This window comes from Coregonus clupeaformis, chromosome 6, assembly GCF_020615455.1.
Source record: "Coregonus clupeaformis isolate EN_2021a chromosome 6, ASM2061545v1, whole genome shotgun sequence".
NCBI classification, from domain to species: Eukaryota; Metazoa; Chordata; class Actinopteri; order Salmoniformes; family Salmonidae; genus Coregonus; species Coregonus clupeaformis.
The window spans coordinates 28,660,658-28,684,590 of NC_059197.1; the positions used below are offsets into that span (position 1 = coordinate 28,660,658).

General features: G+C 45.0%; 1 protein-coding gene across 1 annotated transcript in view; it reads right to left on the minus strand.

The window, feature by feature from the left end:
• Positions 1-23,933, minus strand: part of LOC121567653 (protein phosphatase 1L-like) — a 43,988-nt gene that overhangs the window by 2,236 nt on the left and 17,819 nt on the right. Inside the window, exons 2-3 of the mRNA XM_041877842.2 lie at positions 9,617-9,809; positions 2,686-2,847 (exon numbers count right to left, since the gene is read on the minus strand). Of these exons, the coding sequence (XP_041733776.1) occupies positions 2,686-2,847; positions 9,617-9,809 (355 nt within the window). The remainder of the gene's footprint in view (positions 1-2,685; positions 2,848-9,616; positions 9,810-23,933) is intronic.

Here is a 23,933-nt window from a genome sequence, read left to right on the forward strand (position 1 = left end):
CGTTTTTGTGTTCCTCAGCCCATGAGCAGATCCATTCATCTTTATCAACTACAGTGTGAAGCCATTCAAGTGAAGGGTGAAAAAAATAAATGGATCATCGTACCAAATGTGTTTTCTTTGGTTTAACATCCTTTCACCGACAGAATGGTTTACATTGGACACAGTTCACATACTGAAGTTCAAAGGTAAAGCAGAAAAATAAACAGTATACACAAGAGAGGGCTGCGTAGCCTGTGTGTCTCTGTCTGTTTGTATTCTCTCCCACTGTCAGAGCACCAGAGAATTACCCATGAAGAGGAATCAGAGGAACACACTGGATAAAAGGCTTTACTTGGAAGCCATCCTCAACGGGAGGGAAACACAGGGTTACCCTTAACTTGAACCCTGCATCATAATAGCTACATAATACCACTGTCATAATAATGACAGAGTAGATGTTGTAGATGGTCATGGCAGCTGGTGTGAACTTATGACCACTGACACATAGTTATTTAGGTCAGTTACTGGAAACTGCTAGCCAACTAGCTTACCCAGTTCGCTGTCGTTACTTATTTGCAGCTCCACTACCCACAGCAACCTGTAGATGGCAATGGTGAGCTATGGACAGCCACCAATAACAGCAGTGTGTCCTACTTGATTTGTTACCAATTTGACTAAAGGCTCAATGTAATCAAAATCACGTTCACATTAAGGAGAATATGAAACAGTATACAAATGATAATTACATCACAGGCCAATGGGCTCTGTAGACGTTTTTTGGGGCTTTCTTGAGGAGGGCATTCCATTCCTCACTCACTGCCCCCCCTGATCTATATAAAGCTATGATGAAATCAAGGAAACGTTAAGATAATAATCTGAGATCAAGGTCGTGGGAGTAGTCATGGATACTGCTCCAGATTATTTATTTATTTTTGTAAATATTTGAGTATATATATTTCATGTGACAACACTGAAGAAATGACACTTTGCTACAATGTAAAGTAGTGAGTGTACAGCTTGTATAACAGTGTAAATTTGCTGTCCCCTCAAAATAACTCAACACAGCCATTAATGTCTAAACCGCTGGCAACAAAAGTGAGTACACCCCTAAGTGAAAATGTCCAAATTGGGCCCAATTAGCCATTTCCCCTCACTAACGAGTCACATGACACCGGGGAGGGGAAATGGCTAATTGGGCCCAATTTGGACATTTTCACTTAGGTGTGAATGGGGAGCAGGTGTGTTAAATTTGGTGTCATCGCTCTCACACTCCCTCATACTGGTCACTGGAAGTTCAACATGGCACCTCATGGCAAAGAACTCTCTGAGGATCAGATTTTTGTTGTTGTTGCTCTACATAAAGATGGCCTGGGCTATAAGAAGATTGCCAAGACCCTGAAACTGAGCTGCAGCACGGTGGCCAAGACCATACAGCGGTTCCACTTAGAACAGGCCTCGCCATGGTCGACCAAAGAAGTTGAGTGCACGTGCTCAGCGTCATATCCAGAGGTTGTCTTTGGGAAATAGACGTACGAGTGCTGCCAGCATTGCTGCAGAGGTTGAAGGGGTGGGGGGTCAGCCTGTCAGTGCTCAGACCATACGCCGCACACTTCATCAAATTGGTCTGCATGGCTGTCGTCCCAGAAGGAAGCCTCTTCTAAAGATGATGCACAAGAAAGCCCGCAAACAGTTTGCTGAAGACAAGCAGAATAAAGACATGGATTACTGGAACCATGTCCTGTGGTCTGATGAGACCAAGATAAACTTATTTGGTTCAGATGGTGTCAAGCGTGTGTGGCGGCAACCAGTTGAGGAGTACAAAGACAAGTGTGTCTTGCCTACAGTCAAGCATGGTGGTGGGAGTGTCATGGTCTGGGGCTGCATGAGTGCTGCCGGCACTGGGGAGCTACAGTTCATTGAGGGAACCATGAATGCCAACATGTACTGTGACATACTGAAGCAGAGCATGATCCCCTCCCTTCGGAGACTAGGCCGCAGGGCAGTATTCCAACATGATAACGACCCCAAACACACCTTGCTAAAGAAGCTCAGGGTAAAGGTGATGGACTGGCCAAGCATGTCTAAAGACCTAAACCCTATTGAGCATCTGTGGGGCATCCTCAAACGGAAGGTGGAGGAGTGCAAGTTCTCTAACATCCACCAGCTCCGTGATGTCGTCATGGAGTGGAAGAGGACTCCAGTGGCAACTTGTAAATCTCTGGTGAACTCCATGCCCAAGAGGGTTAAGGCAGTGCTGGAAAATGATGGTGGCCACACAAAATATTGACCCTTTGGGCCCAATTTGGACATTTTCACTTAGGGGTGTACTCACTTTTGTTGCCAGCGGTTTAGACATTAATGGCTGTGTGTTGAGTTATTTTGAGAGGACAGCAAATTTACACTGTTATACAAGCTGTACACTCACTACTTTACATTGTAGCAAAGTGTCATTTCTTCAGGGTTGTCACATGAAAATATATACTTTAATATTTACAAAAATGTGAGGGGTGTACTCACTTGTGAGATACTGTATGTATATATATATTTTTTGGGGGGGGATCTTCATTTGGCAGAGGCAAATGAAGCTACAATATAACAGCTGAACCAGGGATAGTTGTGTAGTTTCATCTATAATGTTTAAGATCATGGCTAGTGGTGGAGAGAACTGATCCTAAACCAGTTATTAAGGCATGTCCTTTTGCTCACCAGCCTTCTTGATCCTCTTGCGTTCTTTGAGCTGGTAGGGCTTGTGATCATGTGACAGGGCGATGGCGTTGCCGTCTTTGTCACAGAGGACTCCGCGCGAGTCTCCAACGTTCGCCACCGTCAACTCTTTATCAGACAGCAGGGCCACCAGACATGTGGTACCTGAGAGAGGGAGGATAGAAGAGGGAGGATAGAAGAGAGGGAGGATAGGAAAGAGAGAAAATCCACCCATGTTAATCTAGAATAGAACTTGAACATCCTATTGTCAAAGACTGCCAAAGACACACTATAGCAGGGGTGTCAACCTCATTTCAACCAGGCGAGGGTCGTCCCTCTCTAATCAGTGACCATAGTTCACAATCAAGTACAAGGGAGGAGCGAAAACCCACAGACACTCGGCCCTCCGTGGAATGAGTCTGACACATGTGATCTATAGCGTCTGCTTGCACAAACAAACTCTCTCCAACAATGCACAGCCACAGCCCTTTGAAAACAGCACTTCAAAACATGTCCTCTTCTTTGGGTTGTTTTCTTCTCCCTTTCCCTTCTTTGTTTGGTTTCCCTGTCTCTGGGCTGAGACTGAAGCCCATTGTCTGAGATCCAAGGCCTTGCATTGAGAACAGACCAGTCTGTTTGACCATCTGTCTGTTTGCACACCACACAACTCAGAACCAGGACAGAGGGGGGATGGGGACATCTGACTGGACCACCCCAAGGAGGAGAGAGGCTTTAGGACTGGCAGGGAGAGGGAGTGAGGGGAGGTCCATTTCATTGAATGAACTGAACCTGCCTTTAGTTTCAACCCTGCGCCTACATTGCATGTCCACACTTATGATTGTGATTTTCCATTGCAGGAATTGGGTTATACTCTGCCATTTCAGGGCTTAGTGAGGAAATTAAACAGGTCCAGCTCCCTGGCGGTGTTTTTTTATTCAATTCAATAATTTTAGAGGCAAAGATGCACCGAGCCAACTGGAGAGAGAAAAGGGGGGTGAGAGATGCAGAGAGCGACAATAAAAAGAGGAAGAGAGGAGAGAGGGAGTGAGAGTGAGGGGAAAATTAGATTACTTCTCAGCAGGACAGTGATTTTCTTATTCCCATTTATAGCTTTGGGTGAGGGAAAAATGACAACACAAACAGAAAACAGAGCCAGAGAGAGAGGCAAGAAACAAGAAGGGAAAGTGGTAGACAAAAATGAGCTATTCTATCTTTTCATCTCTGTGTGTCTAATCCTCTCCTCTCTGTGCCATGCCGTCCAGTTCATTATTTTTATCGGGTTCCCGTGGTGATGGAGAAAATGGCCTGCACTGCCCTGCAAGCACACCCTTCCCCAATTAAACCATCATCCTAGCACACACATACCAATCTCTGATTAGCTCAACTTTGCCCTGTGCACATCCACAACTCCAATTAAACTTAGCATACCTACACAAACTGACTTCTCCAAATTAGCCTTGCATATCTGCGCTAGTTCACGTCTTCAAATTAACCTAACATACCTAGGCTAGCTCTATTGTTCAATTAGCTAGGCTCTACCCTGTTCCGCTCTCTTTTTGCTGAACATTAGTCATGGCCTGGGCACGTCAACTTCTCCAATTAGCCTACTTTAGTGTGTGCACATGACTATGTCCATGCCATTGTCTACTACCCAGTCCAAAAGAAATAGCTTCCCCATACATCCTGTGCTCCAGCTGGTCTAGATATCAGCTTTTCCCTACTAACCCCATGTCCCGACTATAAAAGAGTAGTTGTCCTCTAGGACATACCAGGCCAAAGAAAGGTTCAATAAATAACTCACTATTAAAAAGATGGGTTGAATAGACTTAGCTCTTGGCCATTTCATCAGAGGCCTCTCACACTTCTCTTTTCCCTTCTATTGTTCCCAGATAAACAATGGATGGATGAAAGGATGAGAGGAGAGAGGGATACATCTGATATGAGGTTGTCCTGAGGACTCTCTGCTCGTCCTGATTATAACAAAAGCTCAAAGCTCCAGTCCCCAAATGATCTACCCGCTGAATCAGATACAAGGACAACAATCAATAACAATTACCAGTCCAACTGACCCCCCCCCCCAAGACTCGGGGAGGCAGTTGGGCAGAAAACTCAGAGCCAATTCAATACATGGCTGACTGATGCTTTGAAACAACTCAAAAGCAGGACTTTCTTTTTTATGTAGTGTAGCTTTACGGTAAGACTATCTTTGGGCTCAATCTTAATCCGGTTTACTGTCGTCCAAGCAAGGGGATGAGTGAAATATGGGAGGATAATGAACAGAATGGGGCTAGGAGGCGACGGTTGAAACCTCAGTCTGGGAATCAACAGGTCATGTTGCTTTGGAGGGAAAGGAGGGTTGGGAGAGATGGGAGGCAGATGGGACTGGATCAGTGGACTTGTGGGTAGGCTAGTAGCAAATGCTCTTATCCAGTACCTCTAGACTCTGAGGTTGACACAGATCACACAATAGATTTGTATCAGCAGCTGGGGTTGCTCTGGAGAGTAAGAGGTCAAAGGGAGGTGAGTGGTCCTGTGTAGCTCAACTGGTAGAGCATGGCGCTTGCAATGCCAAGGTTGTGGGTTCGATTCCCACGGGGGACCCGTATGTAAATGTATGCACTCACTACTGTAAGTCGCTCTGGATAAGAGCATTTGCTAAATGACTAAAATGTAAATGTCAATGAGTGTAACAGAGGTAGTGCCTTCGCTAAGTGGGCACGTCGCAGGAGGAGCAACCTTGCCTGGGACTACCTAAAAGTCAACTGTTGCCCCCAGACCGGGAGTTAGCTTGTTATGGTCTCGGGTTCAACACTGGTCCATTCTACATTTACGATTATGGTGTCACATGACCTCCAGTAGAACGTGACTGACACTGCCTGACAGCTTGAATGGCCCTTTTATACCAACTACTCATTAAATTACACTCATCTGAGTCACAGGTTCTGTGCTGTGAATAAACAATTATAGTGTTCTGTACACTCTATAGGACAATACACTCTCTCCCCCACCCACTCAGAATAATAAGTTAATATGTAAAAATTACACTGAACAAAAATATAAACACAACATGTAAAGTGTTGGTCCCATGTTTCATGAGCTGAAATAAAAGATTCCAGAAATGTTCCACATGCACAAAAAGCTTATTTCTCTCAAATGTCAAATTTGTTTACATCCCTGTTAGTGAGCATTTCTCCTTTGCCAAGATAATCCATCCACCTGACAGGTGTGGCATATCAAGAAGCTGATTAAACAGCATGATCATTACACAGGTGCACCTTGTGGTCCTCTGTAGCTCAGCTGGTAGAGCACGGCGCTTGTAACGCCAGGGTAGTGGGTTCGATCCCCGGGACCACCCATACACAAAAATGTATGCATGCATGACAGTAAGTCGCTTTGGATAAAAGCGTCTGCTAAATGGCATATTATTATTATTATTATTATTATTGTGCTGGGAACAATAAAAGGCCACTCTAAAATATGCAGTTTTGTCACACAACACAATGCCACAGATGTGTCAAGTTTTGAGGGAGCATGCAATTGGCATGCTGACTGCAGGAATGTCCACCAGAGCTGTTGCCAGAGAATTGAATGTTCATTTCGCTACCATATATCGCATCCAACGTTGTTTTAGAGAATATGGCAGTACATCCAACCAGCCTCACAACCGCGGACCACATGTATGTCATCGTGTGGGCAGGCAGTTTGCTGTTGTCAACGTTGTGAACTGAGTGCCCCATCGTGGTGGTGGGGTTATGGTATGGGCAGGCATAAGCTACAGACAATGAACACAATTGCATTTTATCAATGGCAATTTGAATGCACAGAAATACCGTGAAGATATCCTGAGGCCCATTGTGATGCCCATTTGTTTTAAGGTATCTGTGACCAACAGATGCATATCTGCATTCCAAGTCATGTGAAATCCATAGATTAGGGCCTAATTTATTTATTTCAATTGACAGATTTCCTCATATGAACTGTAAAATCTTTGAAATTGTTGCATGTTGCGTTTATATTTTTGTTTAGTATATATTCCGTAGACACCCTCCCTCTTGATCTCTTCATCGCTCGCACTAGTTTTTCTCTTCCTCGGACTCCCTACCTTTCTTCACCTCCCACACTGAACATTAAGTTAGAATGTCAGGATAAGGAATACCCGGAGAGAGGCAGAGACATTCCGTGTGCTGCATTCCTGAAATCGCAGTGTGTGAAGCGAGTTTTTACCGCCGGCTCATCATGAATATTCTAGCTCTCTTTTCTCTTCCCTACATTCTGAATAAACCATCAGTGCATCTGTTGTGACAACTTCTCTCTCCCCCTCGCTTTCTCTCCCCCTCGCGTTCTCTCCCTCAAGGCTTTCCCTCCCACTGCTCTTTGGTCCTGTAGGTGCTAAACGAGTGTGGGTGGAGGTGAAGACGGATGAAGCTCCATCTCTCTCTAGGAGTTCAGGACTACACCCTTCCCCTTTCAGTATCACCTTCTGTTATCTCTTCATCATTACACTGTCTCCATCCCTATTTTTGTCACTTATACTCTTCTCTTTCTCCGTTCCATACACTGGGCCTTTGTCTCTTTCCAACCCTTTCTCTTTTTGTCCTCTTTCCCTTTATCATGTAACTCTATACCCTCTCAGCCTATATACAGTGCCTTAAGAAATATTCACACCCCTTGACTTTTTCCACATTTTGTTGTGTTTTAAAATGGATAAAATTGAGATGGGTGTACTTAAAAAAAAAAAGTATAACAAAACATTGAATATCCTTTTGAGCATGGTGAAATTATTAATTGCACTTTGGATGGTGCATCAATACACCCAGTCACTACAAAAGATACAGGCGTCCTTCCTAATTCAGTTGCAGGAGAGAAAGGAAACCGCTCGGGGATTTCGCCATGTCGCCAATGGTGACTTTAAAACAGTTAACAGAGTTTAATGGCTGTGATAGGAGAAAACTGAGGATGGATCAACAACATTGTAGTTACTCACAATACTAACCTAATTTTATAAAAAATAATATTTTACCTTTATTTAACTAGGCAAGTCAGTTAAGAACAAATTCTTATTTACAATGACGGCCTACACCAGCCAAACCCGGACGACGCTGGGCCAATTGTGCGCCGCCCTATGGGACTCCCAATCACGGCCGGTTGTGATACAGCCTGGAATCGAACCAGGGGGTCTGTAGTGACGCCTCAAGCACTGAGATGCAGTGCCTTAGGCCGCTGCGCCACTCGGGAGTTGATAGTGAAAAGATGGAAGCCTGTACAGAATAAAAATATTTCAAAACATGCATCCTGTTTGCAATAAGGCACTAAAGTAATACTGCAAAAAATGTGGGAAACTTTTTGTCCTGAATACAAAGTGTTATGTTTTGGGCAAATCCAATACAACACATTACTAGGTACCACTCTCCATATTTTCAAGCATAGTGGTGGCTGCATCATGTTATGGCTATGCTTGTAATCGTTAAGGACTGGGGAGTTTTTCAGGATAAAAAAATGTACAGAATGGCGCTTAACACAGGCAAAATCCTAGAGGAAAACCTGGTTCAGTCTGCTTTCCACCAGACACCTTTCAGCAGGACAATAACCTAAAACACAAATCTACACTGGAGTTGCTTACCAAGAAGACAGTGAATGTTCCTGAGTGGCCGAGTTACAGTTTTGACTTAAATCAGCTTGAAAATGTATGGCAAGACCTGAAAATGGTGGTCTAGCAATGATCAACAACCAATCTGACACAACATGAAGAATTTAAAAAAGAATAATGGGCAAATGTTGCACAATCCAGATGTGGAAAGCTCTTAGAGACTTACCTAGAAAGACTCACAGCTGTAATCGCTGCCAATGTGCTTCTACAAAGTATTGAATCAGGGTTGTGAATACTTATGTAAATGAGATATTTCTCCATTTCATTTCCAATAAATTTGCAAAAGATTCTAAAAATATGTTTTCGCTTTGTCATTATGGTGTATTGTATGTTGATGGGTGAGAAAAAAACATCAATTTAATCAACTTTGAATTCAGGCTGTAACAACAAAATAAGTCGAGGGGTATGAATACTTTCTGAAGGCACTGTATCTGTCAAGCCACCCTAAGGAGGCAGCTGAGGAGTGGGCACTCTTTCTTTCTCTCTTCCTTTCTCTCCCTCTTTTCTCTTTGGAAAGAAGAGATAATTGCTACATGTCTGATGAAGATAAAGCTCTATTTTAATAGCTCACGGCCGGAGCCTGAGCCCACTGTAAACGACCGAACAACAGAGTACAGCAAAGTCAGAAATACTTTGCAAGCAGCAATTAAGGGCTCCTAGAAAAACAACAAGCGTAGGAATGGGCAAACCCATGTGAGCAAACATCACACTAGTAATGGGCTCCTTCCTTACAAGAGTCCAAGAGAAATCCATGTCTGCCCCTAGCCTACCCCACTCATGTATACAAACTAATGCATTCACTTACGTGCACACACACACAAATGCATGCATACACATACGCACTCACACACCCTTGAACCACAGCTATTTATACAGACTTCATTTCCGCTAGCTCTCACTGTCACATAAAGACCACAGCTATTTCAACTAACTCTGGCCAGTCCCCAAACATAGCAGAGTCATAATTTGTGCGTCTTTCACAGCCCACTCGTTAGACAACATTGTTTGAGCATGCAGAAATGAGTGCAATCAATCCAAAACAAAGAATTGCAGTCACTGTACAACACAGATCTCAAGACTGAGGCATCCAACTAACAGTGAAGTCAGCTCTACACATTCTAGCCTATTCATTCTATTTCTAGGCATGGGAAGTTTTTTGTAAAAATAAATTGGTACATATTTTCCCTTTAATGGTTAAGTTCAGGATTAAGGTATAAACTGTTGCTAGATTAGTGGCTAGGGGTAGCTGGCTGTGACCTTTAACCCCTGGCTTCCCTGCCCTCTGACCTGCTTCGTTGTGGACGGCTGACAGCTTGTCCAGCATGTCCCTGTCCAGAGCCAGGATCTGCTGCTCCAGAATGGAGGGATAGGACCGACCACCGCTGCTCTCCTTCTCATCCTTCTCCTTCTCTCGGTCGTAGCTCAGGAGCTGCTGACGCAACGCCTCCGACAGATGGGCCTTGGCAAAGTCAGCCGCCGCCTGGGAGGAGGAGGAGGGAGGGGAGAGAGGGCTACAGTGAGCTGGCTATACTGAAGTCAGAGTTATACATGGTGTAAACTGTAATAAATGGTAAACCAAGTGATGTTCACAGCTCTGCCCCGCCGCACAGCATCAAACTTTCTGTGTGACTACAGTGCGGGCGCACACACACACACTTGGGGGAGAAGACTGGCTACAGTAGCGGTGACCTGGCTGTCCTTCGTTCCTTGCTGAAACCCAGATAAAGCAGGAGATAAATAGCCAGGAGGTAAGGAGGGGGAGAAACTGCACCACTAGCCAAACACGCTTCCCCTCCCTCCGCCGTGCTGCGTACAGCTGAGCAAGAGAAAGTCGATCCTCCCCTATCCATTTCAGCCAGGCGATAACAGCACTGCACGCCCTTTTACGGACAAATACGCAACACTTCCCGACAAAAAGAATGGCTCGTTTCTCTACTCCTTTCCTGAATCATGGCCAGAGAGCGAGGGAGCGAGATTCTAGCCAAGCCGAGCTGAGCCAAAACCAAAAGAGAAAGATAGCAGTGTACGCTAATGAGGGTTTTTTGGCCTGTTATATTGCCTCGCCATGTTTCCATCCACTAGCCTTGTTTCAGCCATGTTGTAGCCTGGCTGACTAACAGGGGGCTTGGCGCTTGCATACGAGGTCAGGGGCCGCAGACAGTGCATGAGCTTGTGCCTTATCATTCTGAAACCTTTTCTGCCTAACATTTAAACTCGTTTCACTTTCTCTCTGACTCTCCCTCACAATCTCTCTCTCTGACTCTCTCTCCTTCTGTGACTGTCCCTTGCTCTCGGTGTCTGACCCCTTCCCCTCTGTCTGCTGTTCCCACAACCCCTCTGTGCTCGCTTTGGCGCCGAGGCCTACGGGTAGAATATCCATCTAGGCCTCTTTCTCTGGCCTTTCTCTCGGAGCTGCATGGGGACGTATCTGACGCAGTCTCAGACATTCCTTCCCTCCTGTGGTTACCATAGTGACCACCATAAACAGAGGTCAGAGAGAGCTTAAGCCGCACCCTCTTCAACATGTATATCAACAAATTGGCGAGGGCACTAGAACAGTCTGCAGCACCTGGTCTCATCCTACTAGAATCTGATGTCAAATGTCTACTGTTTGCTGATGATCTGGTGCTTCTGTCCCCTACCAAGGAGGGCCTACAGCAGCAGCTAGATCTTCTGCACAGATTCTGTCAGACCTGGGCCCTGACAGTAAATCTCAGTAAGACAAACATAATGGTGTTCCAAAAAAGGTCCAGTTGCCAGGACCACGAATACAAATTCCATCTAGACACCGTTGCCCTAGAGCACACAAAAAAACTATACATACCTCGGCCTAAACATCAGCGCCACAGGTAACTTCCACAAAGCTGTGAAGGATCTGAGAGACAAGGCAAGAAGGGCCTTCTATGCCATCAAAAGGAACATACCAATTAGGATCTGGCTAAAAATACTTGAATCAGTTATTGAACCCATTGCCCTTAATGGTTGTGAAGTCCGGGGTCCGCTCACCAACCAAGAATTCACAAAATGGGAAAAACACCAAATTGAGACTCTGCAAAACTATCCTCTGTGTACAACGTAAAACACCAAATAATGCATGCAGAGCAGAATTAGGCCGATACCCGCTAAAAGGAAGCGATTCCCAAACCTTCCATAACTAAAGCCATCACCTACAGAGAGATTAACCCGGAGAAGGGTCCCATAAGCAAGCTGGTCCTGGGGCTCTGGTCACAAACACAAACAGACCCCACAGAGCCCCAGGACAGTAACACAATTAGACCCAACCAAATCATGAGAAAACAAAAATATAATTACTTGACACATTGGAAAGAATTTACAAAGAAAACAGAGCAAACTAGAATGAAATTTGGCCCTAAAAGAATACCTGACCACTGTGACTGACACAAAATTAAGGAAATCTTTGACTATGTACAGACTCAGTGAGCATAGCCTTGCTATTGAGAAAGGCCGCCGAAGGCAGACCTGGCTCTCAAGAGAAGACAGGCTATGTGCATGCTACCCACAAAATGAGGTGGAAACTGAGCTGCACTTCCTAACCTCCTGCCAAATCTATGACCATATTAGAGACACATATTTCCCTCAGATTACACAGACCCACAAAGAATTAGAAAACAAATCCAATTTTGATAAACTCCCATATCTATTGGGTGAATTACCACAGTGTGTAATCACAGCAGCAAGATGTGACCTGTTGCCACAAGAAAAGGGCAACCAGTGAAGAACAAACACCATTGTAAACACAAACATATTTACATATTGTACTTTAACTATTTTCACATCGCTACAACACTGTATATAGACAATGACATTTGAAAAGTCTTTATTCTTTTGGAACTTGTGTGAGTGTAATCTTTTTATTTCACTTTTGTTTATCCATTTCATTTGCTTTGGCAATGTAAACATATGTTTCCCATGCCAATAAAGTCCCTTGAATTGAATTGATTGAGAAAGGTAAGTCTGTCTGGAGGAACAACATGGGACAGTATTGACCACATTAATAGCTGTTTTGGAACATTGTTATTATGACTTACAAGGCATGTCTGGGTTAACAAAGGCGATGTATCCTTTCAGGCATCCGAAGAGCAGCTGTGTGTGTGTGTTTATATATGCAAGTGTGTGTATGAGTGAGTGAACACAGCCATTAAGCCTGGATAAGCAAGCAAACAAAGAAACACAGGGATAAGTCTTAGTTATCCTGTTAAGTAACAGAGTGGATGATCAGACACCTGTTAAGAGCTCAGCCTCTGATCCCTGCTCTATTCTGACCCGTCCTACTCCCACTGCCTGCACACTGGTCAACTGTGATCAGCCCCACCATACTCCACATGTAGTACACTACTTTAGACCTACTGGGATGCCAACGTGTCTACGATTACCCAGATATTATCGGTCGCCTTAGAGAAGAGAGAAAGTATGGGGTGGTGGGGAAACAGATGAAAGGGCAGCAGTCATGGTTTACACACATACACAGACAGAGAGAGACAGAGACGACGACAGGGAGATGGATGAGAGAGAGGGACGAGGGGATGGTAGAGGAGTTTGTGTGACTTATCTGGGCTGTGTTATTTGCTGTGTCCAGTGATGGAGAGAGGAACGGTGGACTGTGGAGAGAGAAGAACAAAGGGATGACAGAAGTATGGAGAGAGGGATGATAGAGGGATGCTAAAGGAGTGTGTGTGTGTGTGTGTGTGTGTATGTGTGAGATAAGAGATATCAGAGCGGTGATATCTGCTGTGTGTGCGCGGGCGACTCCAGCAGCCGACAGTTCTGCTGCTGCAGGGACATCTTAATCATCACAGTGACTAACCAGTGTGTGTGCTGACTGGGGGGTTTCAATAGCCACAAACTACATCCTTCTAATACATAGTCTGAAACCCAACTGCCAGCGGACTATGTATTCTCAATTATGCTTAGCAATATTTACTTCCTATCTATTTAGTTCATAACTTTATGTATTCTCAATTATGCTTAAAAATATTTAGTTCCTAACATTCTACATAAATGTCTGCATCAGTTAGAAAGACCCCCTTTTCTCATCACTGATCTTGAAAACATTTATACTAAAAACTTGGAAGTCAATCAATCCGCCATCATTAACACAATGGAAAAATCTAATGATTTATTATTGAAATATTGAAATAGCATGGGCGACCGAGAAAAACCGAATGGTACAATTTAAGCCCAAGTGGCAAACAATAATGCAGGCCAGTAGGGATGGGGGTGTGAACATGCGGGTCTGGGCAGAGGAGATGTAGTCATTGTTTTTGTGTGTCTCTGTAAGTTGTTGTTCGTATGTATAAGTTTGTTTTTGGAATGTAAAAAAATTAAAATTATTTAAAAAATAAATAAATACCCGTGGACGGCAGTCGCAGAAGGCTCTTAATAACAGCCTATCCTAATGAGCAGAATGACCATGTAGTGGGAGTTGAAGTGATGCTTCAACAAGGCAACAACAAAGCAGCAGATCCCATCACAGGAGAGGCGTCTGTCAGCAGAGATGGAAAGGCAGCAAACATGCTCTCCTGATGAGAGGCACACACACACACACACACACAGGGGTGTATACCCAGTGTTCTTAAGCAGTGAGTGTGATGAATGTCACAGCTTTGCTTTACCAGCAGATTCCCCCTCCCTACACACACAAACAGCTACCCTTATATAACCAACCACTCTGAAGACCTTCTCTCCCCCCAACTGCACACTTTCCAAATCCCCCCATACCATCACCCTCACCCAATCCAAACGCATAACCCCTCCACCCTCATCCAATGATAACAGCCAGATCTCTTTACCATAGGCGTCCATCAGACAGTGAGGTTATTAGATCCAGGGAGAGTTATGTACTGTACGTCTCTTCAGGCTGACTGTAGCTCATCTACTGCCAGGTTTAGTGATGGAGAAGGTAGGTTATCTTTCATAAGGAGGGGGGTGGGTCTGATGTTAACTGCTGTTTCTCCAACAGAGTGTGGGGGGGGGGGCAGTTAACTAACGTAACTGAAGTACATCATTAAAATATATTCTCCATTTGTGTAGAGACAGACAGAGAGAGACCGAGACAGAGAGTCAGTCTGTGGCCATCTTTGATTGAACACGGAGAGCATAGTCTCAGCTCACCTCTTAGCTACCCAGTGCCACTGTTGTCCAACATGAAAGAGTAGAACACAGAAAGGCAGCTTTACTTTGTTGTAAACTACTGTCAAACTTACAGTGCATTCGGAAAGTATTACGTTACAGCCTTATTCTAATTTTTTTTTTTAAGCCTTCAATCTACACACAATACTCCATAATGACAAAGCAAAAATAGGTTTTTTGAAGTGTTTGCAAAAAAAATTACAATAAATACACTGAAATATAACATTTACATAAGTATTTAGACCCTTTACTCAGTACTTTGTTGAATTACCGTTGGCAGCGATTACAGCTGCAAGTCTTCTTGGGTATGACACTACAAGCTTGGCACACCTGTATTTGGGGAGTTTCTTCCATTCTTCTCTGATAGGAGTTTCTTCCAGATCCTCTCTATAAATGTTTTCACTGTCAACTGTTGGATCTCATATAGACCGGTGTGTGCCTTTCCAATTCATGTCCAATTGAATTTACCACAGGTGGACTCTCAAGGATGATCAATGGAAACAGGATGCACCTGAGCTCAATTTCGAGTCTTATAGCAAAGGGTCTGAATACTTAGGGTATCTGTTTTTTATATTTAATACATTTGCAAAAAATTATAGAAACCTGTTTCACTTTGTCATTGTGGGGTATTGTGTGTAGATTGAGGAGAAAAAACATCAATTCAATGTTTTATTTAAACCATTTTAGAATAAGGCTGTAACGTAACAAAATGTGGAAAAAGGGAAGGGGTCAGAATACTTTCCGAATGCACTGTACCTTGGCAAAACAACAAGTGATTTTGTTTAATTTCTAATCTTGAATCATCGATTGCGGATGGAAACAACATGGCTGGAAAAGCCATTATGTTTAACCTCAAAAGGCCCACGTCTGACACCCCTCATGTACATATATCTGGCTCCATGACAGAATGTACTGCAGCTCTATAGGTTGGTTTGCTGCAGAGGTGTAGCATAGCGTAGCATACTGTAACTATATCCTTACAGTGACATTGCAGAGGTCTGTCCTCAGAGTGCTAGCCTAGCGGTAAGAGCTAATTTCATTAGGCTAGCATCATGTTTGTGCTATGTGTCAAAGCTGCGTCAAGTACAGGTCTTAAGTGGGTGTGAGAGTGCGTATGTGTGAGATGTGTGAGAGGAAGTCATTGTGCCAAATATAGAAGCCATTCAAAACCAACATCCGTGGCAATGCAATAAGTGCAATACACTTCCCCTGTACCCTTAAGAGGGGTATGCGCATGAACCCCATGCAATAGTTTACTGGTCTGCGCACGCACACACGTCGGGCTGCAGTTCCAAAGAATAAAAGAAAAGCGAATTGTCTGGAGTTTCCCAACACATCGTCACAGCAAACTGCTGACCTATGATAGCTTATCTATAAAAGCATATGCTGCTGTTTGAGGTATTAAATCAGAGTGCAACTGTTCTGTTGACTTCTGTCCCTGTTCAACCTCACACTGCAAGCACCCACGTACATACAGACTGACTACAGACAAGCCACAGACTGAACCCTAACCACAACAGTTGGTCAGGGCGGTCATAGTCCAATGCTTAGCCAGTAAACCCCAGTAGGTGCGGTTCTATAGGCAATCCCAGCTCCAGTGTCTGTTACTGGAAGTCATTAGGTGTTGTCCAGCTGCAACAGCTGGCTATGTCTGACCTTCTGGGAATAACTCTTCTCATCCTGGGTCTTTGATCCAGACCGACCGCTGAGGGAGCCAGGGAACGAGGCCTCAGGCCTGGAATGCTCCAGTGCTTATACAGTACTTCTACTAGACCCATCTGTCAGTAGCACCTGGGGATTACCACTAACCCCTGATCTCTCCTTTATGACTACCAACACCAGTGTGTGTGTGTGTCCCTGAAGGGGAATCCCCACTCAGTTGTTAAAATGAGGGTTGTTCGAGAACGATGCCTCTGCCTGTCAAAGCCTCAGTCCTAACTGAAACACGTCTCTTTAATGTTTACGTTCAAATGCTGTTTGTGTTGTAGAAATTAGGTGAAATGCCCCTTTAATTAAAGAGTGACGTGGGAAAGGAGGCGAGGGGTGAGAGGAGTGGGAGTAGAGAGCTGAGGAGGGTGAGGGGGTGTAAGTAAGGAAGGTGAGGGGCAGAGAGAACGGGTATGGGGGGGGTCTGAGTGAGAGAGGAGGATGAAGGGAGCAGTATTCATGACTGGGAGCACTACTGGTAGGTGCTGATAAGGCGCACACATGCACGGCCCATTCCACCCCAGCCATTCTAAAACGGCAAATCAGATTCAAATGTAATATTCATATTTCAGAAAAGGAGGACTGAGGATGTGGTAGCCTACACCGTGTTCTGTGACAGAGTTGACTGTGTGTGTGAAATGCTGTAATTTCAAAGTGAATGGAGGTTGGAGATATAAAACGCTGGGCTGTGAAAGTGGAGAGGTGAATAACAACATTAACAGAGGAAGCTTACTGAATGAAGCTCACAGATTAAATGCTCTTCCTCTTATGAGTGGAGTACGTGTTGAAGTGACGTGAACCCTTAGTATTTACTGTTTTGTGAGATTTGGCGAGGCGCAAGGATGGTGTTGACACGCACAAACGTCATCAGAGCAACCCCTTCAATTGGCTGTTCTTTCCCACCTTGCCAGCTGTGTGTCATTCCAGGTCCCTTCGGCACAATCAAGCTCTATGACATGCAAAAGCCCGCCCCCCAGGGGTCAGTGGTACAGGTGGTTGGCTTTTTAAAATGCCAATAAAGTCTTTAACAGCCAAGGTGACCATCGCCACCTTTCAATTATGACATTCAGGGGAGTCAACTTCTCCAAACAGACACACACGTCCTTCCTTCCTCATAAAGAGATGGGAATTATTATGACAGCGACGCACACACACACCCTTCTTACTCATAAAGAAAGGAATATGTTAATTGAGAAGTGATTCACATTCAGTGAAAGGAAGCAGCCATCTGTCAGTATGACCCCATCCATCTCCACACACACTCCTCCTTACCCATAAAGTGATGGAAATTATGACAGCAACTAAAGCGCGAGCATGCGCGCACACACACACACACACACACACACCTTCAGAATGACCACAGTGTGTGTCCCTGTGAGGACAGAGGGGACCATTACAGAACGTGAGGAGGCACATTAAACACAAACTAGACAACAGGAGGACAATGTGAGTGTGCAATAACACAGACACGCTGGTGTTAAGGGATCGGGTAAAAGCAGCCATTACTCTCACATGGGCGCTCCCCACATCTCCCAGCTCGGCGCTACTGCTCTGGGGGTAGTAATTAGAATAGACTCCTATTGACATAAATCAACGCTGGCCATAAAACACTTTAGCTGTGCACTCTGCTGAGGAGAGGAGGTAGGGAGAGAGGGAGGGAGGGAACAACCTCACCATGAAAGAGAGAGATGGAGAGGAAGAGAGAGGGAGGTTGAGAAAGAGAGAGAGAGAGAGAGAGTGTGTGAGCGAGCGAGACAGAGAGAGGGGGGAAGAGAGTAGATGGAAGGGGTAGAGAGAATGAGAGCCTGAGACAATGAGACAGAATGTCAGCTGGATAGATATATATATATATATATATATACACATATATATACACATATATATACACATACATATATACACATATATACACACACACACACACACACACACACACACACTCGTATTGTAGGAAGCAGATTGAATTTATGCACAATAGCCATTTTTCAAAATGAACAGATGGAAAGATAATGTTATGACTACTTCCTTTTAGAACACAGAGGGGTTCACTGAGATCTGTATCTCACCCATCAAAAAGCCCTTGGGCTAAGGACAACTGTACAATATTGCCCAACAGTGCAGTGCACTTCTAGGCTTACCATACCATTCATCTTGATACCATCCTGCCATTACCCCTCACAGCCACTGTCATACTCCTGGGATAAAAAACCTGCTCCTTCTCTCACACACAAACACACTTGCATGCATGCACGTACGTACGCACAGCTCCATGAAAACCCTGCTAACTCAATAAACCCCCAGCTAAAGATAATACCTGGCCTATAAAACAGGTAGAGAGAGGGATAACAGGAGAGTGACAGACAGATAAAGAGAGGGAGAGAGGTTTGCGACAGACAGAGAGAATAGTGAGAAGCTCAAAGTATACAGTAGATGTTTCCTCTCCACAGGCCTGCCCTGAGACCTCCATTATAAATTAACTTGCCCCCTCGCCCCTTACCTGACCCACAGTCTATTTTTATACACACCTCTGTGGCAGGTGTGTGTGTGCATGATGTGAGTGTGTGGTGTGTGTGTGTATGAAAAAGAGAGAGAGAGACCGCGCGAGAGAGAGAATGCTGACATTTACTTTCCTCTACTCTCCTTTTGGCTCTCTGTGCTCCATATTTAAGAAATAGGAGATATAAATTAATTCCCTGAAACACATTTGGTGGACGCCTCCACAGAATGGCAAAGGGGTGAGTCTTACAATCCACCTCATATGTTTCCTTACCCTATTCCAGTCAGGACCAGTATGTGCTCTGTGCATTACTGGGTATAGTCCAGCAGCAGTAACCCAACCCTGGGCCACAGTAAATGCTGCTCCTACTCCTGTGCGATTCCCCAGGCCCACTGACCTCATTCACACTGGTGACTACACACGTGTTGATTTCACAAGGTGACCATTTCAGTGGGGATGTGTGAAGAAGACCTAGCCCACAAATAAAGTACCGGATGAAAGTGAAACATATCAATACATCAGTGCAATTCCTTTTTCTGGAGCACACAGAGCCATAAGGAGAATAGAGGAAGGAAAATGTCAACAACAAACAATCTTAGTCCCCACCCCACCCCCTCTCTCTCACAGAGACACAGCCACTCATCAGTGGAATATGAGTGGTTCATCTCATTGGTATTCCTGCGATCAGTGGCCTGTGTTCTCTGGCACACACTGATATGAAGCCAGACACCTGAATATTCATATTCCAGGCTGGCTGTGCACGCACACACACGATACAAACGCTCACATGCACACACAAACATATTCCTACTTCCTGCTAGACAGAGGAATGAGTCCTGATAGAGAAGAGGAGCCCCAGCGACGGATGATTCAACAGTAGCAGGGGCGACTGGGCTTTCCTCTGGACCTGACCCCGTCAACTGGGAGAGATGACTGGCTGATAAACTACCTGTTCACCCACTGATCACTGTATCTCACAAACACACACAGCAAAATAATAGTCCAAAGGGCAGCGAGTGCAGTCAGTTATAAATAACCCTCTCAAGCCCCTGATCAATCATTTCATGTTTGATTAATCTGGCCTGGAATGATCTCCTGTTTGATTGATCATGTCTGAAAGCTTCTTTATGGTCTGTCTGACAGCCCGAGACGCTTCACTGGGGAGCCCAAAAACTGACCGTGCAGTGCACACTCTAGTGCACTTCATCAGTAGCCTACCCTTATATGCCCCGTCTCAGACGCTGGATAAACCAATCAGCAGCAGCTGATCAGTAGCAGCACTGAACCTCTGATTCAATTCTTTGCCTGAAAGAACAAACAAACAAGATTATGGCCAGACAGTCTGACAAATACACACACAATTGACAAGACAACAGGATTTGTTGGCCATAAATGAACATAGACACTTACACGCGTCATGAACCACATTTAGACATATCTTGTTGTGTGTGTGAGTCACAAAACATAGACCAAGCCTCATTCACCTCAGTTGAACCACTTTGTAGACTCAGGCTGGAGCTCCTGAGCTCTGGTGTGTGTCTGTCTAATGGGGGACCACACATCTTAGTTTCTACTCTGGCAGTCACTGCATCCAGGCTCAGAGTCACAGAACCTGCCGTAGGGGTGACAGGGGAAATGTTTACCTGCCGTAGGGGTGAAAGGGGAAATGTTTACCTGCCGTAGGGGTGACAGGGGAAATGTTTACCTGCCGTAGGGGTGACAGGGGAAATGTTTACCTGCCGTAGGGGTGACAGGGGAAATGTTTACCTGCCGTAGGGGTGACAGAGGAAATGTTTACCTGCCGTATGGGGCCGGGTCGGCTGTCTCTATTGCTGCTACGGCTGTAGTGGGAGGTCATGTTAATGTGGGGGCTCGTCCGGGATCTATCTCATTGATACTCATGCAAATTAGTTAGTGTCTGGTTCAGTGTTGAGCTTGGCAGCTGTAACTACCTGTTTTTTTTGTGTTCAGTATTCGTCGGCTCGTGTTGCTAGTTTAGGGTGGCTACTTTTGAGTTGGATGCATTTTTGGAAAACCCTACGTGGGAGGTTTTTGAGAATTGCCGTAGAGTGGATCTACAGGCTTTGGCTGACCACTTTTCTGTACCCATATCAAGAGTTTTAGTGAAAGCAGAAGTTAGGAAAACAGTGTTAGTGATATTATTGAACGAGCGAGTGCTTGAGTTACCGCCGCCTGAGTCTGCTGCTCCTGTAGGGGATGTGGCTGCTGCTCCTGTAAGCCCGTCGGTGTCTGAGGACGAGGCTAAGGCTCCAGCCACATTGCCCCGTTTTGACCCACTCTCCCCACTGACTGACAGTGATGCCAGGATGGATGTCCGCTCGACACGGCTCCAAATGGAGGCGGAAGAGCGGGCACAAATCAGGCTAGACAAGCTGGAGACGCGTAAGATGGAACTGGAGACGCGTAGGCTTGATCAAGAACAGGAGACGCGTAAGCGAGAGGCAGAACAGGAGACGCGTAAGCTAGAGGCAGAACAGGAGACGCGTAAGCTAGAGGCAGAACAGGAGACGCGTAAGCTAGAGGCAGAACAGGAGACGAGTAAGCTAGAGGCAGAACAGGAGACGCGTAAGCTAGAGGCAGAACTGGAGACGCGTAAGCTACAGGCAGAACAGGAGACGCGTAGGCTTGATCAAGAACTGGAGATGCGTAAAATGGAACTGGAGGCAGAAACAGCGAGGTTAGTCTCTGCTCATACTATGCCTGCTAGTGAGCCGTCCTCACCAGCTGTGTTGTCTGCTACTTTTGAGATTAGTAGACAGATCACCTTGGTACCTGTGTTTAGGGAGTCAGAGGTTGATTCCTATTTCAGTGTTTTTGAACGTATAGCGGTAGCATTGAAATGGCCCGAAGAGGTATGGTGCCCATTACTTCAGTGTAAATTAACAGGTAAAGCCCAAGAGGTTCTGGCAGCGCTACCTCTTGAAGACAGCTTGAATTATGACGTGGTCAAAGCTACTGTTCTTCGTGCCTATGAGCTTGTTCCTGAGGCATATCGACAGAGATTTAGGTCTCATAAAAAGTATTCTACACAGACTTATGTGGAGTTTGCTAGAGACAAAGGAAATCTGTTTGACAAATGGCACAGTGCTAGTAAGGTAACTGATTTTAACTCTACGGGAGTTAATCTTGTTAGAAGAGTTTAAAAATTGCTTACCCGAACGCATTGTAGTTTATCTGAACGAACAGAAAGTATCCTCACTGTCGGAAGCGTCTGTATTGGCAGACGAGTTTGTGTTGACGCATAAGAGCGTGTTTTCGGCTCGTACGGAGAGCAGGGCCGCAGAGTTGCTAACTTTTAGTCCTAGTCGACCAGCAGTACATCCAGCACGCCCAAAAGATGTGCGTCACTGTTTCTATTGTCATAAGGTGGGACATATGGTTAATGATTGCTTTCTGCTTAAACGCAAACAGGGGATGCCTCAGCACGCAAGGCCGCCAACGGGTGTTGGGCTGATTCGTACGGTTGTAAGGCCAGAATCAAGACAGAGGCCTCATAGTGAATGTGGTTTGAAAGTCCCTGTCCCAGATCACAGTTATGAACCGTTCATTTTTGAGGGGTATGTTTCTATATCAGATGACGAAGCGTCTCAGCGTCCAGTTAGAATCCTCAGAGATACTGGTGCGGCGCAGTCGTTCATACTATCTGATGTGTTGCCCTTGTCCAATAATACATACTGTGGTGTCCTGTGTTTTGTGTACTCACTAAGTTGCTGGTTACTCTGTTTGGTAACTTTGTTAGAGACTATTTTCCGTATGTGAGTATGGATACTGTGGTGTCCTGTGTTTTGTTTACTCACTAAGTTGCTGGTTACTCTGTTTGGTAATTTTGTTAGAGGCTAATTTCTGTATGTGAGTATGGATACTGTGGTGTCCTGTGTTTTGTGTACTCACTAAGTTGCTGGTTACTCTGTTTGGTAATTTTGTTAGAGACTATTTCCGTATGTGAGTATGGATACTGTGGTGTCCTGTGTTTTGTGTACTCACTAAGTTGCTGGTTACTCTGTTTGGTAACTTCGTGTGTTTCTGGGAAAAGGGGAATTTAAGCATGTTGCCCTTGGGCGTACATTACCCGTAGGAAGAAAACTGTCTAAAAACACTAGTTAGACCTGAGCGGACCACCCACTGTATTTTTGTATGACTAGCAGTAGCTTAGCGGTTCTTGAGGCAGGCAAGATCAGTTTAGGGGTTTTTTACACTATTGTTTCATTTCTTGGGTCCTGCTCAGCCCTTTTTCCCAAACCTTTACCGTGTGTTCAAAAATAAACCTTTTATGTTTGACGGTAGTTTATGGTTGTCGTGTAGTTTTTGTTCTCACTGTTCCATGTCACGCTTATAATTTGCATGAATTATGTTACGGGTCTCATGTCCATCCACCCTAGACGTTTAAAGCCACGGTGTTCGTAACATAATGTGGGGGTTCGTCTGGGATCTATCTCATTGATACCCATGCTACTCATGCAAATTAGTTAGTGTCTGGTTCAGTGTTGAGCTTGGCAGCTGTAACTACCAGTTTTTTTTTTTGTGGTCAGTATTCGTCGGCTCGTGTTGCTAGTTTAGGATGGCTACTTTTGAGTTGGATGCATTTTTGGAAAACCCTACGTGGGAGGTTTTTGAGAATTGCCGTAGAGTGGATCTACAGGCTTTGGCTGACCACTTTTCTGTACCCATATCAAGGGTTTTAGTGAAAGCCGAAGTGAGGAAAGCAGTATTAGAGATATTGTTGAACGAGTGAGTGCTTGAGTTACCGCCGCCTGAGTCTGCTGCTCCTGTAAGCCCATCGGTGTCTGAGGACGAGGCTAAGGCTCCAGCCACATTGCCCCGTTTTGACCCACTCTCCCCACTGACTGACAGTGATGCCAGGATGGATGTCCGCTCGACACGGCTCCAAATGGAGGCGGAAGAGCGGGCACAAATCAGGCTAGACAAGCTGGAAACGCGTAGGCTTGATCAGGAACTGGAGACGCGTAAGATGGAACAGGAGACGCGTAAGCTAGAGGCAGAACTGGAGACGCGTAAGCTAGAGGCAGAACAGGAGACGCGTAAGATGGAACTGGAGATGCGTAAAATGGAACTGGAGGCAGAAACAGCGAGGTTAGTCTCTGCTCATACTATGTCTTCTAGTGAGCCGTCCTCACCAGCTGTGTCGTCTGCTACTTTTGAGATTAGTAGACAGATCACCTTGGTACCTGTGTTTAGGGAGTCAGAGGTTGATTCCTATTTCAGTGTTTT